The sequence below is a fragment of the Chrysemys picta genome, chromosome 7, assembly GCF_011386835.1.
Source record: "Chrysemys picta bellii isolate R12L10 chromosome 7, ASM1138683v2, whole genome shotgun sequence".
NCBI classification, from domain to species: domain Eukaryota; kingdom Metazoa; phylum Chordata; order Testudines; family Emydidae; genus Chrysemys; species Chrysemys picta.
In genome coordinates, this window is record NC_088797.1 from 28,679,088 (window position 1) to 28,694,191 (window position 15,104).

The 15,104-nt window shown below is 40.8% G+C and overlaps 1 protein-coding gene across 7 annotated transcripts in view; it reads left to right on the plus strand.

Annotated features, from left to right (window-relative positions):
• The window catches only part of SUSD3 (sushi domain containing 3), a 49,182-nt gene that overhangs the window by 17,515 nt on the left and 16,563 nt on the right, over nt 1-15,104 (plus strand). For all 7 annotated transcript variants that reach the window (XR_006174307.2, XM_005305433.4, XM_008179623.4 and 4 more), the window contains exons 2-4: nt 7,192-7,380; nt 8,902-9,049; nt 12,530-12,694. Coding sequence is in view for 6 of the 7 variants with exons in the window: in XM_005305433.4 (XP_005305490.2) it covers nt 7,192-7,380; nt 8,902-9,049; nt 12,530-12,694 (502 nt within the window). In the remaining variant the exon portion in view is untranslated. The remainder of the gene's footprint in view (nt 1-7,191; nt 7,381-8,901; nt 9,050-12,529; nt 12,695-15,104) is intronic.

Sequence of the window (15,104 nt, forward strand, 5' to 3'; positions counted from 1 at the left end):
TTCTAAAACCAAATATTCATGTTATGTTAATTGCTCAGATTGTATCCAAACATAGATGGGGAGTGACTTAACTATCTTTCCTAAGGATAAGGTGATATGTCAAGATTAAAAAAAGCCTTGTTTTTAATGCAGACAATGGATGCAACTGTTTGTACAGAACCTCCCATTTCGACCGTGTGCTTTATTTGCTTTCCCGGGGTGCATTTATAAGTACAGAATTTCTCTCCTGTTAATGTGCAGCCTTCACTGCTCCTTTCTCTCAAGGTTGCTTTGCAGCTTGCTTTTGTCTGATTGTGACTCCTGCACACGCTCGATCCTGGCTGAATTCAAACCAGAGAAACACCTGACACAAAAGGGCATGAAGCAGCTGAGCAGTGTAGAGATGTGTGTGTTTTATTGGGTGTAGCTAGTTTAAAACAACCTCTGGAAACCCCAGAACTATTGTACATGTCTACAGATAACAGGAAGCATCATTTCTTGAAGACTGGCAGATGCTTCCTAGTTGTGATGAAAGCACCTCCATGGACACTTGGGTGTCCGTCACAGAGGAGTGTTGCAGAAGCACTGTGTTATTGCTAATTATTTGGCAAGCAATGTATTGATACAAAATTAATGCATTTTTACCTACAAAGCAGACTGTAGAAAAGCGCTAAAGACCCTCAAGACAACCTAATTCTAAACTTTCCTGTGTGGTCCCAAAGCCCGTCCCTGCGACGCTATAGATTGGAGCTGGAAGAACATTCAGAGCATTGATTATACCAATGAAGCGAGTAATCTTTTTTAATTTTATTTTTAAAGGCACTTTCCTCAAATGCCTTTTCTTTTTACATTTAAAAACTATTTTCAATGATAGGACACATTTTAAAGGTGGGATTTTCAAGAGTGCTCAATATTGGCCTAACGACTAGTACTGGTTGGAAAATGCACTTTTTTTCCCTGTAAACAGTTGCAGCTTTTTGCAGAGAAAAATTGAAAACTAAAATATTTAGTCCAGAAACTGAAATATTTTGGTTTGGAAATGTTGCCATGGTGCCTAGTGGGAGCTGTAGTTCAGGTGCATCATGCTCTTATTCTCCTCTATAGGCTGGGCTCCCTGGTTTGACAACATCTCTCATAATGCATTACAGTCTCCCCTCCTAGTGAGGAGAGGCCTGGCCATAGTGCACCATGGGAGATGTAGTCTGACTGGGGAGCCTGTCTTATAGAATCTGCAATCCTGGATCAGGGCTAATATAGACAAGACAAAGGGTGGTAGAAATGGAGTCACTGAGAGATGAAGTGACTTGCCTAAGGTCACACAGCTGGTCAGTGTCAAGGCCAAACATGGAACCCAGGTGTCCTGACTATCCTTTCAGTGCCCCATTCCCTGGACTGCTCTGCTTCTCTGTCATGTAAACCTGTGCATGTTCCAGCATTTGCTTAAAATCAGAACGTGTTAATGTCATTGAATGTAGAGCTCAAGCTGACTTATAAGCTAAGGAAACAATTTCACAAATACTTGTGTAGTATTGTTGGCTCTGAGCCATTATCAACCCTTGCCCACTCTATTGAATGCGCCGCTACTTTTTTTTATGGCTTTTCAGGTACTTAGTTTTAAACATGACACATACAAAACCGTATAATAGACAAGAAATGCCAGGCCATTCGCTGTCGAGATTGCTGACGTGCTTTTATTAGAAATTGTTGGAGCAAGTCATTATTATATAATTAAGCAATAACAAGACTTGACAGGCAACACGCTTCTAGATGGCTATAGCACAGCTCAGAAGCTCTTAAAGTGCTCTCCACTGGTGCAAGTCCTGAATGGCCGAACTTTCCTGTAATTTGATAGCTTTGTAGCTTTGTCACCTTTAACATTGATTTCCTGAAAAGCTGTATAAGTGCCTGAATTAGAACGTAAGCTCTTGAGAGCAGGGACCGAGTTCCCATGTATGGGTGCAGTGCCCAATGCAATTTGGACCCCAATCCTCATGGGGGGTCTTTGGCTGCTATCATGATGTAAAGTGAAAATATTGTCATGAGTGCTGCCTACATGGGGGATATCACAGCTCTCTTCTTATGTGAGGTCCTCGTGGTGGGTCAATAGGTGTTTGTGACTTAGGGACATACATTTTCAGAACACATTTTGGTGAAACGTTTGCTTGCAGGAATAGGATCGGCCTATTTACTGGCATAATGGTTTAGTGAGCCAGGGGTTCTAGTTCTTACTGGCATCTGGCTATTGTGCTATGTTTTAGTTTCATGAAAAGCTAGGTTTACGTGAGTAATGGGGATAATGAGAGAAAGCCAAGGATCTTCCTACTTCTGAATCACTGGCGAGCAGTGATCAACTTGTGCCTTTGCCAACAGATTTTTGTCTGCTGTTTCTTCTGTTTTTCTGTATAATACAGGAAGAAGGTGCCCAAGAAATGTTTTCTAGGCAAATGTTCTCAGAGTGCCATTTCATGTTTGTTCTCTTATCAGCAAAATATAAATCCAAAGTGTGCTTGGTAACTGTTTCTGACAAATTGGTACTGCTATGCAGATAATCTTACCTGGCCATGGGAGGAAATTTTTGTATTATTTTATCTTAGATTTTTTTCTTTTAACCATTTCATATTATTTATTTTTCAATGTCTGGAAATTATATACTTGTCTACTTCGGAAAAAACCCTGGTTTGAGTAAATTAAAGTTTACAGATTACGCCACATTTAAATAGCTTTCATTCTGGGATGTTGATCTGTTGATCATATGAAATGATCTGTTTATTTTTGTGGATAATGCCATTCTTTTGTACTGTTGAACAAGTTTAATGGCCCCATACCTAAACCAAAATGCAAGATCTGAACACCCTGAGATTGCTCTAAATGTGAATTCAAACTGAGAAATTAATGTTTGTAAGTGACCTCTCACTCTGCAAAGAGCTGACACAAAATTCCAAATGTTGTGAACGTTAGGGCATTCAAAATTCAAACCTGGATCTAAATTTTGTGGCTTGAGGCTGCTTCTAAAATTGAGTGATTATTGCTACTATTTTTGAAAGATGAGAGCTGATACCATATGCCAGAACCATACACAGTGTAGGCAGGTGTTATGCAAGATTAGTCAAGCAGTTTGGTTAATCCCCCTTACTTAATCAAACAAACAAAACTGCATTTGAATTTTTAAAAAGAACTTGTGTCCATTCTGCTTGCTTCGCCGCAAATATCTGTAGTAAACTAATATTAGAAAATGTAAATAGTGAATTTTGAACTCGTATTTGTAATGGTCACCAGATTCTAAAAGTTGCACTCACCAGCTAAAGGAGTAGCAATAAGACCTTGGGACCAGTCAAACCACCCAAGACCTCATTAATTTTGAGTACTCACAATGACCTGCTTACAAATGATACAGACCACAAATTAGTCTCAAATTCCTCACAGGACTGAGCCCTAGTTGACAAGGAGCTGCATGTCTCGAAGATGCAAAGACATGAAAGGAGCATGAACAATGTTTGTTTTGTTTTAGCTCATATTTTCTAGATATAAACACATACCAAAACCCTAGATCTGGACACTCATGTATCCAGAAATTTTAGGTCCAGACGCAACTTTGCTATCACAGATGTTTATCCAGCAATTATGTTTTACTTCAGGAGGCACTTTAGCAGCAAATATTCTACATGTAAAACTAACTTCCTAATTATAATGGATCTAGTCAGATGAACATGCCTGAGGAGTATACAAAGGATAAAGCTATCGAACATCTGCTTATCTAAATAGAAGGGCAGGAAACTTACAGCAATGATCATCTTTCTAGAAACAGAAGAGTAAGGTTAAAATGGCAGGAAAGTCACTGCAAGAAATGGCTGTAAAAAGATTACATGTTGTTAATATCAGCAGGTATTAGAGCCACATAAGAGAGAAAAAAAAACACGTAGGAGAAGAGGAGAAAATAAGGATGAGTGGAATAGTTCTGAAAAAATTGGAGTTGAGTCTGAGCCACAAAGCTCTGCTTTGGACCTGGACATCCCTCACCGTTCAAGGATGCTCTGATCCAGGGTTTTGCTTTTGGCCCATCTCTAGATAAAAGAAGAACTGACCTGAAAGTTATCCCCAAATTCAAATTGGAACAAACCCAGACCCTTCTGTGCATTTGGATAATGCTCTGAAAAAAACCTCCAAAAGAAACAACAAAACAAAACCCTAGCCCCGCTCTGCATTTCCTGAATTCAGCCTTCTGAAATCCCACACGAGAGTATGCCTGGGCAAAATAAAGATGTGTTTTGTCCAAGAGCTGATCTGACAAGATTTCTAGCCCAGTTTTCAGATCACAGAGATTTGAATAGTTTAAGTTTCAGATTAGCTCTGAACTTTAGGATGATTGTTTAAACTCAACCACTGAACCTTTTAAGCTTTGCCCTTTACTAGCCACTGTCCAGAGAAGTCATTTTCACAAGTACACTCTGTCCAGGAATACTCCCTAAGGAGATGGCATAATGCTACTATGACCCAGGGGCACACCAGGGAAATACACACGGCTTAGTGGCACATCAAATGATGAGAAAGACTTAGACACTCTTAAAGGCTCAAGTGAAGGGAATGTTTGAAAATACACAGCTCAAGAAGGAATGCCAGCAAGATAATTGGAGCTCAGAAGTTTTCATTACTCTACATCAGTGGTTCCCAAACTTGTTCCGCCACTTGTGCAGGGAAAGCCCCTGGCGGGCCGGGCCGGTTTGTGTACCTGCCGCGTCCGCAGGTTTGGCCGAGCGCAACCACTGCTCTACATATATCATTATGGGACAGGAATCAGTGCTTAATTTGTGCCAGGGCTGGGCCCTGGTGCCTCTACGCTTGGCAGCGCCTAGCCCCGGCACCCCTGGGCTTGCTGCATCAGTTATGAATGTAAAAAAATTGCTTGAGCTCCGGCACCTCTTTCATTACAAATTAAGCATTGGACAGAAAGAGTAAGGAGTAATTTAACTAGATACTGGAGTATTAATGTTTCAAAGAAGGTCAACAGATTATTTTAAATGTATCTTGAAGGAAAGAATCAAATGGCAAATTATCTGTTCTTTGGAGAATGGTTATTGGATGAAGATGCTAGAGCTTTCAGGCCAATAGACAAGTGTACTAAGTGATTCTAATGAAGGCTAGTTTATACTGCTTGAGAGAGATACTATGTACCAAATTTTGCTCAAAGTTACACTGTGCACTTTCCACTGTTATCAGTGTCAACTGACATCAACTCCGATCACTTTATTGGCAGTACATACTCTATGTTCTGGCATTTTAAAAAATGAAAGCATGAAACTCCAAACTATCTGAAGCAGATCTTTATATTTTTGCAGGTGTGACAACTGCTTTTCAGGAGAAGACTCTGAACCCATTTTCAAAAAATCACAGTAGTCCCTTTAAATAAAAAGAGAGGGTGCACAATTCACATATCAGGCAGGCACTAATGATCAGGTATTTGGGGCGGAGGAAAGGGGATCAAGGGGAAATCTCACTAGGAAATATTTGCTCTTATTGATACAAGTTTGAAAGAGCTAACACAGCAAACAGAAAGAACCATGCACAGGTTTCAAGTGTCATGTTTTTAAAATCAAGTCCTTAATACATATTTACATAATAGATTGGAACAGTAATTGTCACTGTGGCTTTTGTTAGTTTGTTTGTTTTTTAAGGGCATAAATTGAGGGCAGGTAGTTATATCTAACATTAAACAACCTGGCTTTTGTATTTATATCAGAAGCTTAACATTAATTAAACACAGGGCCAAGTTCTTCATAGGATGCATGTGTGTGCCATTCCCATAGAATTCAAGCTTTGGCACCTGCTATTTAATTATATCTTAGTCCGTTGCTGAATGCTGGACCTTAAGAAAAGGCTTCAAAGTAAGCCAAAAAAAGAATCAGGTCCCAAGAAGGGCCCTGTCCTGGTCCCCTTGAAATCAATGGCGAAACTCTCATTGACCAGTTTCATAAGACCAGGATTTTTCTCTAAGTGTGTGTGTGTGTTTGTGTGTGTGTGTGTGTGTGTGTGTGTGTATTTGTGTGTATGTGTTTACATGTTCATATATATATGAACATATATATATATATGAACATGTAAACCTGTTAAAAGTTCCTAAATAGTTATAAGAAGAAGAAAGTTCTTGGTAATTGTAAATCTCTGCTCTCTTATAAACAGTTCAAGAGCAACTCCCCACCTCCTTTATTATTTTTATTATAATAGTTAAAACCCCAGTGTTGCAACCGGTGGTGCAGCTGCCGCTGAGTGTGTATGGATGCCCACTGAAGTTTTTGGGAGAATCAATGGAAGGATCAGAGTCTCAGATGTTAAAATGCTGAAAAATAGAAACACTGGTGTTTACTAAACATGAATGAAAGGATGCATACAATGATATCAGGGTTATGTTAGTCTAAACATATGAGACTAGAAAAATCACTCCATTTTGTTGTCTTTTAGCTGTATCAGAATGGTGTATATTTTCTTAACGACAGAGCAATTAAATTGTATTAAAAAACTAGTAGGACAGTAAATGCTAAATGAAGCATTTCATGGCAGTAACAATCAGTATATAGAGATAACTGCCAAAACAGGTCACAAAGCACCTACCACTCAGTTATTCCAGAGAGAACAATATGAACTAAAGATTTTAGTACAAGGAGAAAAGTGAGGGGGAAGGAGAGGTTACTACCGAGGACAGAGTTAAAGAGAAATGTTTTTAAAAAGCAGAGATAATTGACTCTAGCATTAAACTCTGAGGTACTAAGATCTTTCTTGACACGCAAATAAAACAAAATTGACACTAGTAAGGCCTCAGAAGAAAATTTGAATGCAAGCAATTTGATAGCACGACATAATATAGTACAAAATAGATTTTTAACTGTAGCATCCTTAATAGAGAACCTCACAAAAGATTTAGAATGAAATTCACCCTTGATGGGGAGCCAACACAGTCTATGCACCACCTACGTCCATCCCATTCAGCTATCAGTGCACTGTAGGGCTTAAAAGAGACTTAGCCCATTGGTTGGTGCTCGGCTGAGAGGTGAATTTCACCTTTAAAGAAGTCTCTCCGTTTGTTTGCTTATTGACCATTTCCTCATACTGAGTGAAAACATGATCCTCTTAAAGTAAAAATTAAAACTCCCCTTAACTTCAGCGGACATGGGATTTGGCCCTAACATTTCATTGTTTTGTTCTGTTCTTTTAAATCTGCAGGGCACTGTAGCCAAATCTTTCCCCCTCAGCTTGGCACGCTACAGATAATTCATGGCGATGGCACCGCCGTCGGAACGGTGATAACATTCCAGTGCTCCGCTCAGCACCTGCTTGTGGGACAGGGACTCGTAACCTGCATATGGAAGGGAGACAGTACACAGTGGACTGCTGGAGTTCCCTCATGCAAACGTAAGGATTCTTCTTCCAGAATTATTCAACACCTCTTCTGCGTTACCCTCTCCTTGTTTGCCCTGGGTAACCTATGAAGCTTTGGCATGACATGGGGATTAATTCCAGAGTTCTGTGGAAAGAAGAGGGCATGTTGAATTTCATTCATCACTATTGCCACTGGCTATAATGGCACTCCGGGCACATTCAGACATCATGAATTACTACACTGCAAAGACTTTTAGCCAGATTTGTGCCTGGTCTAATATCCGTGACCTCAGTAGAGTTAGACCAGGGATAAATTTGACTCTATAGCTGCAAAATGTGCTGCTGTTTGTCAGGAAAATGTATAGATATGAGCAATGAGAATGTACCTGTATATTGCATTATTTAATTGCGTTGTTTTCAGGAGGAATCATGCTGCAAAGAACATGGAGATATTTGTAAAGTACAATTACCCTGTTGCCTGTGGGTAGTAGAATGGAGCTGCTATCATATTGAAAAATAGGGCTTGAATGGCAACAACATTAGCTGCCTTTCACTCTGTGCTGTTTCTTATTTATTACACGCACAACAATAATTTAACTAGAAATGGGCCCAAAGCAAAACTCTGGATCTCAGTGCCTGTGAACTTCAGAGTGTTTGAAATTCAGAATAGACCTCAAGTTTGAAGCTTGGGACCTTGTCTCACGTTAACATTATAGGTAGATGAATAACTTTGCCATGCACCTGGAATTCCTGCTTCAATTGAGCCATATTTACATCTGATTTAGGAGGCTTCCATTATAGTAAGTAAATTAGAACATTCCATTTTAAAGATTGTAAAAGTATAAAGCTATCTATGGAATTCAACAAAAACAATTCTAAACCTTGCAGTCAGGGTAGCGTAAGAAGTAGGAGTAGCTTTAACAAGACAATATCAGTGCTCAAACTGGACTGGCATAGGTTGTTATACCCTACCCCTGCTTCTTCATTCCTTTGGATAATTTCTTTCTCACCCCTACAACATCCCCAACGTCCAGCCCTGCACGTTTACTGCTGCTTCCATGATCTGTCCCATTCTCAGTCCTAAGATATCATTGTACAGAACTATTGTTCCCCTAAGCAGGGCTCATTTAAATCTTTCCTTTCCTTTCCAGCGTTTGTTTTTACAGCTCTAGTCCTTGTTAAAATTTGATTTCAGAAAACCTCCAGTACATGATTTGCATTTGAGATACTGACAAAGTTGTGCTTTTTTTGTTATTGCAATGCTGGCAGCATCGCGTTTGATTAATTGCTCTGGCAAAGTTACTTGTGAACAATTAATTAGTAACTTATAAATAAGAGACTTTTTAATAGTCCACCTTTGAGACATTCTTAGCTTGAAATGAAGCCAAATGTCTCTGAGTGTCTTAGGGCATACTAACGTGAAAGTTTTCATTGCATTATTATTAGCAAGAGTGTGAAGCAGGTAGACTTCAGCACAGTTTAATGGAAATGAGAGAGCTAAATTTAATAAGGTGTTCATTTTGGAAACCTGTTTCTATATTTGCTTTGCTGCAGCCATATCGAAATATGAGGCTTTTGGATTTAAAGTAGCAGTGATTGCCTCCATTGTGAGCTGTGCCATCATCCTGCTGATGTCTATGGCTTTTTTGACCTGTTGTCTCATCAAGTGTGTTAAGAAAAATGAAAGGAGGAGAACTGAAAGGTACGTCTCATTCCACAACGAAAGCCTTGTGAAACTGACAAAGATACCCATCAGAGAAGAGCCCCGTATCTTACTCACACAGCCCCCATAGTCATAGTATTTGAGAACCACCTCATCTTTTAAAACATATTCATCCTAACAACACCCCTGTAAAGTAGTAGTATCCTTATTTTATAGACGGGGATCTGAGCCACAGAGACTTGCCCAGGGTCATGCAGGAAGTTGTGATGGAGGAATGAGTGGAACCCAAGTCCTAGCCACTGGGCCATACTCCCTCTCCTTGGATTCTGATGGAATGGACTGTATTATTCCCTTTCCTTTTCTCTATCTATTGGTGTCCCTTTGCTCTAACTTTACTTCTTAGTACAATCTGCTGGGAGAATTAACCTCACAGTGGGTCAGCCACCAAAATGCCCGCCATCTGTAAAGTTGACCTAAAACAGGGACCCGAGGTGTGACGCACAGGAGTGGTGATGAGAGAGAGGACTTTGCTTCCTGACTCAAGCTGGGCAAATAATTGACTTTTCCAGCTTGGCCAGCAAACCGAAAAAATACTTGGCTTGGTTCTGAAACTCTTTGGAATTTGTGCACAAATCAGAAAAGTTTGTTTCAGGCTGGCAAACTGTGTGTGTATCTGTGTCTTTATAGCCTTCAGCCAAGTGGTTGGGGGTCGTGCCTGGGATGGGAGACCCAGTTTTGGAGCCTCACTCTGGAGCAAGGATTTGAACTCCTATTTCCCTAGCTGAACATCTTAACCCCTAGGCTATAGGCTATTCTAGTCTCAGTCTTCCCTACTAATGCTGTTCCACTTTGGTCTGAAGAATATTTAAGTATTTACACAGACAGAGAGAGTGACTCTAGGCTAGTGATTAAGGCACTCACCTGGGCTTAAGGGACTCACCACTCAAATCCCTCCTCTGAATCACGCAAAGATTTGAATCCACTTCTCCTACCTCCCAGGGTGTGAAAAGTGCTTGAATGATCAAGTAGAGCCTTATGCACTATCTGATTTCCTGTTGTTCTTGGGAGGATACAGCTCTAGCTCATTACATATCTCACCTTCTGCCAAAAGCAAAGATTTACATGCAGGATAGTGAGCATGTTGGCAACTGTGCCACTGCTGACATCATGATGCTGTCCCCTTTTCTTCTCTCTGGTACATTCTACTTCCACACCTGCATTCCTCTTCAGTGGTACTCAGGCCTGATGCCTCCTGACTCCTTCACACCTGTCCAGAGCCCAGCTTCCTATCCACCAAGTCCCATTGTGGTACCTGCTCTGCACTGTCTCCACCTCCGTTCCTGCTGCTCGCCTTGCTGGATTCAAACCCAGAAGGAGCAATATGGGGCAGATGAGGCCAGCGAAGGGCAAGATGATGGGGCCAGCTCTGGCTCCAGGCTCCTCCATGTACATCTAGAGCTGTGCTGGAACCGGAATTTCCATTCTGCGGGAAGTTCGACAGTGTTGAAATTTGGTTTTGTTTGAAATCAGAACAAAAGCAAAGAATTTTTTGAAATTTCCCACTAAACAAAATTTAGGGGGGAAAATAATTGGGGTCAGTCAAGGTATTTTGTTTTGGTTTTGATTTTGATTTTTTTTTACATTTTTGTATTATATCATCATTTTATACTATAATATTGAAATAAAATAAAGTTCTAAGCCAAAAGTCCTTTTGAAATGAAACATCAAAACTTTTTGTTGTGAGAAATTTGACGTTATCAAAACGCTTGTTTTCAGTTTTTTTCCAAACACATTTTTGTCATAATCGACATGTTCCCGTGGAATGTTTCATTTTCAACAAATGGGCATTTTCTGATGGAAAAACATTTAACTGGAAAATTTTCGATGAACTCTAGCTACATCATCACAATATAAGATGATTCCCTTTTCTTGGATCCTCTGTTTGTTGCCACCACCTCTCCATCCATTGCCTACCTACTCCCCCATAGCCATCCCTTTCCCCCAGCCATACGTCTAGCTACTCTCCTGCATTTGACTGTTTTTAACCCATATAACCAAAAATGTGTGAAAACTGAATTCAGGCTGGTCCAATGACATTCTGTTGTGCTGCCACAAGGGGGCTCTTGGTTCAGGTCCTGAGCTTATCCTCTACTCCAGTGGCTGGAGGGTGCTGGGAACACTGGGTAAATTGTGTGGCTTAGCCCCATAGTGGGGAGAGCAGCTGGTGACACATGATAGAAACCTCTCTCTCTCTCTGAGCTTGGAGTGGCAATGACACGTCCTGGAGAGAGTGGCCGCTAGGATGCTCAGAGGGAATACAAGTTAGTACAGTGAGGTTGGGGGTTGGTGGGGGAGAGGAAATAAAGGCCAAAGATCCCAGAAAATCCTAGCATCCTTAGTGATAAATTAGCTCCCTCACACTCCTATTCCCACTGAAGTCAATGGGCAGCACTCCCATTTTCTTCAGTCGGAGCAGGATTGCATCCTGAAAAAAACAAGGGCCGAGCAAAACAAAATCAGAATTGCCAACTCTCAAAATTCTATCACAACTCTTGTGATATGTGGTGTTTTCCTTAAAGCCCCAGCATCTGGAGTCACGTGATGTCGTAAGAATCTCAGGTTTCCTTTAAAACCAAGATAAGTCCATTTCTAACCCTTGTGGTTGTGGAGAAAAGCTTGAAAATGTGACATGAGTGGTATCCTAAGGGGTCAGACACCAGAGGGTAAATAAAACAAGCCCCAAATGTGTTTGTTTTAATCTCATGAAATCAGCTTAAAAATCATGATTTTTGAGGTTTAATTTATTGTTTGAATGCATGAAATTGACAGTACTGCAGATTTTTTTTCAGAGTAAAACGGTTTTCATTTTTCCATAAGGTTCCAACAATTTTTTAACAGTGATACTTTTAAAAGGCCAGATCCTGCTGTTTGTAGACAGGATGGATTCCCTTTGATGTCAATGAGCATTTGTCTGTGAAGGGACATAGGATCCTACCCTATGTGGCTTTTATTAGAAGTTAAACTTTAGGGAAATATCTAACGGACCAAGGAGGGAAAGGATGGGTTGCTGTCACATCCAAACTGAACAGGCCTAGGAAGCACTACATTCCTCATGGGAACGTCCTCTGGAATTTAATAGGGATTAAATCAAAATGATTCTAAAAATCTATAGATTTGAATAAAAATAATAACCTTTCTACAGGTTTCTTTGAACCATCCTAAGTGTTCCATAAGGGATTGCCCAGAATCGTATGGTTTTTTACAGTAAGTACAAAACTTTGGGTTAAATTTTCAAGCATAAGATTTATCCTATCTTGAGCCGCAGTTGAAGAAAGCGTCCCTCTTCAGGAAGGCATATACTTGCGTCTGGTTATAGGTGCATACTTAAAGTTAAGCATGTGCTTTAGAGCTTTCCTCAGGAGAGATGATTTTAAGCTCATGTGTTCCTAAATCATAGGCACTAAACTACTGTACAAATGTCTGCCCTGACTGTAGATTTTAACCGAGCTGTATTTACAGGGATATGCAACTGTGGTACCAGCTCAGAAGTGAAGAACTGGAAAACATGCAAGCTGCTTATTTTGGTTTTAAAGGCAGAAATAACAACAATAATAAACCCTTCAGGAATAAACCAGTATTTGATGATGGGACTAACCTGGCATATGACAATGAAGGCTTCTGCAGGTGAGATGATTAAAATGCAATACGCTATGTTTCTGAATGTGTTTGCCTGAGTAGACTGGAGAAGAAGGAGGATTAGTGAAAAGTTGTCTCAGAAGAAAAAAAAACGTTGTAAGTGTATTGTCTGGTTACAGGTAACACCAATCTGTAGCCAAACATGGCAAGCTGGTCTGAGTTCATGGTGTTTGCGGTTTGTGTTCCAAGCTGTGTGTGCTCCATCCTGCAAGACGCTGGGCACGCCTCCGAGGTGCTGTGCATGCTGGGAGGGTGCTGCACGCCCTCCGCTTGCATTATAATCAGTGGGAGCTGAGGGTGCTTGACACCTTGCAGGGTCAAGACCTAAAGGTTTCATGTTATTGGTTGTTTTCTGTGGGAATGAATAATGTCACAAAGACAAGATGTTGAGAAAGTTTGAAAACCAGCATGACCTTGAGCCCTTATAGCCGAGTTAGGTTATAGCCTAACGCTGTTGTGTTAAGCCTGGTCTATACACAACACTGCACCACGTTAATTAAAGGTGTGTATTTAAGCCCATTTTGTGAAACTGGTGCTGAGGCCTGTGTGGATGCACTTATTGGTTTAAAGCTGGCTTGAGCCTACATCCGTACCTTTCCAGGCACAAGCTCAGTCGATATAACCAGTTGGAAACTGGTATAAGCCTGTCCATACAGGGCTTGGCACTAGTTCAACGCCATTGGTTTAAAAAACATACCTTTAGTTAAACCAGGGCAAATTGTGTACCTTATGGCTTCCTGGGCTTTGGGCCAGAGGAGACGCCGTCAACCACTGTACGTGGCATGCTCTCCTCAGGGCCGGCTCCAGGCACCAGCTTAACAAGCAGGTGCTTGGGGCGGCCAAGGGAGAGGGGTGGCACCTGCGGCAATTCGGGGGCGGCAGGTCTCTCACTCCCTCTAGGAGCGAAGGACCTACAGCCGAACTGCCACCGCCCATCGCGGCTTTTTTTTTTTCCCAATTGCCGCCGCCAATCGCGGCTTTTTTTTTTTTTTTTTGCTTGGGGCGGCAGAAATGCTGGAGCCGGCCCTGGCCCAGACAGTCAGTATTCCCGGCCGATGTGTGCGTCTCTGGGCAGCATTAAATGGTTTCTGGCGGGGCAGGGGAGGAGTCAAAGCTACATGTTGTTTAGTGGGTGTCAATCTGAGGGCCAGACTGCATTAATACCACAAGTCAATAGAGCCAATAGAATACCCTCAGTGTGCATCTGCAATGTCACAACCTGTCCCTAAATAATGGTGCAAGCTCTTTGGGGCAGGGAATATCTTTTTATTGTACGTGTGCTTAGCACAGCGGGGCCCTGATCCTCTGGGGGCTACTGCAGTACAAACACTGTCAATAATTGTGAGTGAAATCCTGGCCACATTGAAGTCAATGGAAGTTTTGCCATTGACGTCATTGAGGCAAGGATTTCACCCCATATGTCTAAGGGACCATACAGACTGTCACAAGGTCGACCACACAGGCTGAGGGGACTGAGGGATAGTGTAATTTACAATTTAAACTTAAACTCACCTCTGAATTTGTCCAGATGTGTTGTACTGATTTTACTGGTATAAACTAAAGAGCAGAGACACGTGAAGGAAAATGATAATACCATGTGTCAGATTCTAATCTCAGTTTCACTAGTGCCACCCACATAATTCTCTGTCTCATTTCACTGAACTGCCCTTTTGCTATCGCTTAGCACTAATATGCAATATACAGTATATTACAGTTCCTGCTTACTGTTAATTCACTGCTCACTTTACAGACTTTGCTTACAGCAATATCTATGATTTGTAATGGTTACCTGTAGAAAGCAATTTTATACAGCTTATAAAACACCTTCCATTCCACAGCTAGAAATTATTTTTAAGTGGTGCATTTAAACAAAAGTCTGATGGCTGTTTAATCAATTTTTAGATTTGGTGGGGTTTAGAAAGACTTCTAAAGCTAATTATAATGGTGACTATGCTCTTAAACCAGCTCTTCAAAAGAATTAAGAACTAATTTGTAATTTTGAACAGCGACGTGTGCTGGAGTGTCAACACAGGGTAAAAACACAATCTGCTTTTAGACTGTTTAAAATAAAATGTATAATCCAGCAGTTCCTAAATATAAAGGTTATTGCTCCATTAGAGCTACCAGCACCTTAGAAATTCTTATCTAAGTCACTCTGTGGAGAAAAATCTTTCATTCTATTTACAAAATACTGCACCTCCTTCCTTAACTGAATGTAACAGGGAATATACAAGTAAACTGGACATGCAAAGGTTCAAATAAACAGCTTTTATAAGGTCTGAAAATGTTTGTTAGTTCATTAAGAAAGTGGAGAGTTTATAAACTTTGCAGAAGAAAACAAAGAGCTGGGAACTCTGCAACCTTTCCACATAGTAAACTTAATGTGCTGAAAACAAAA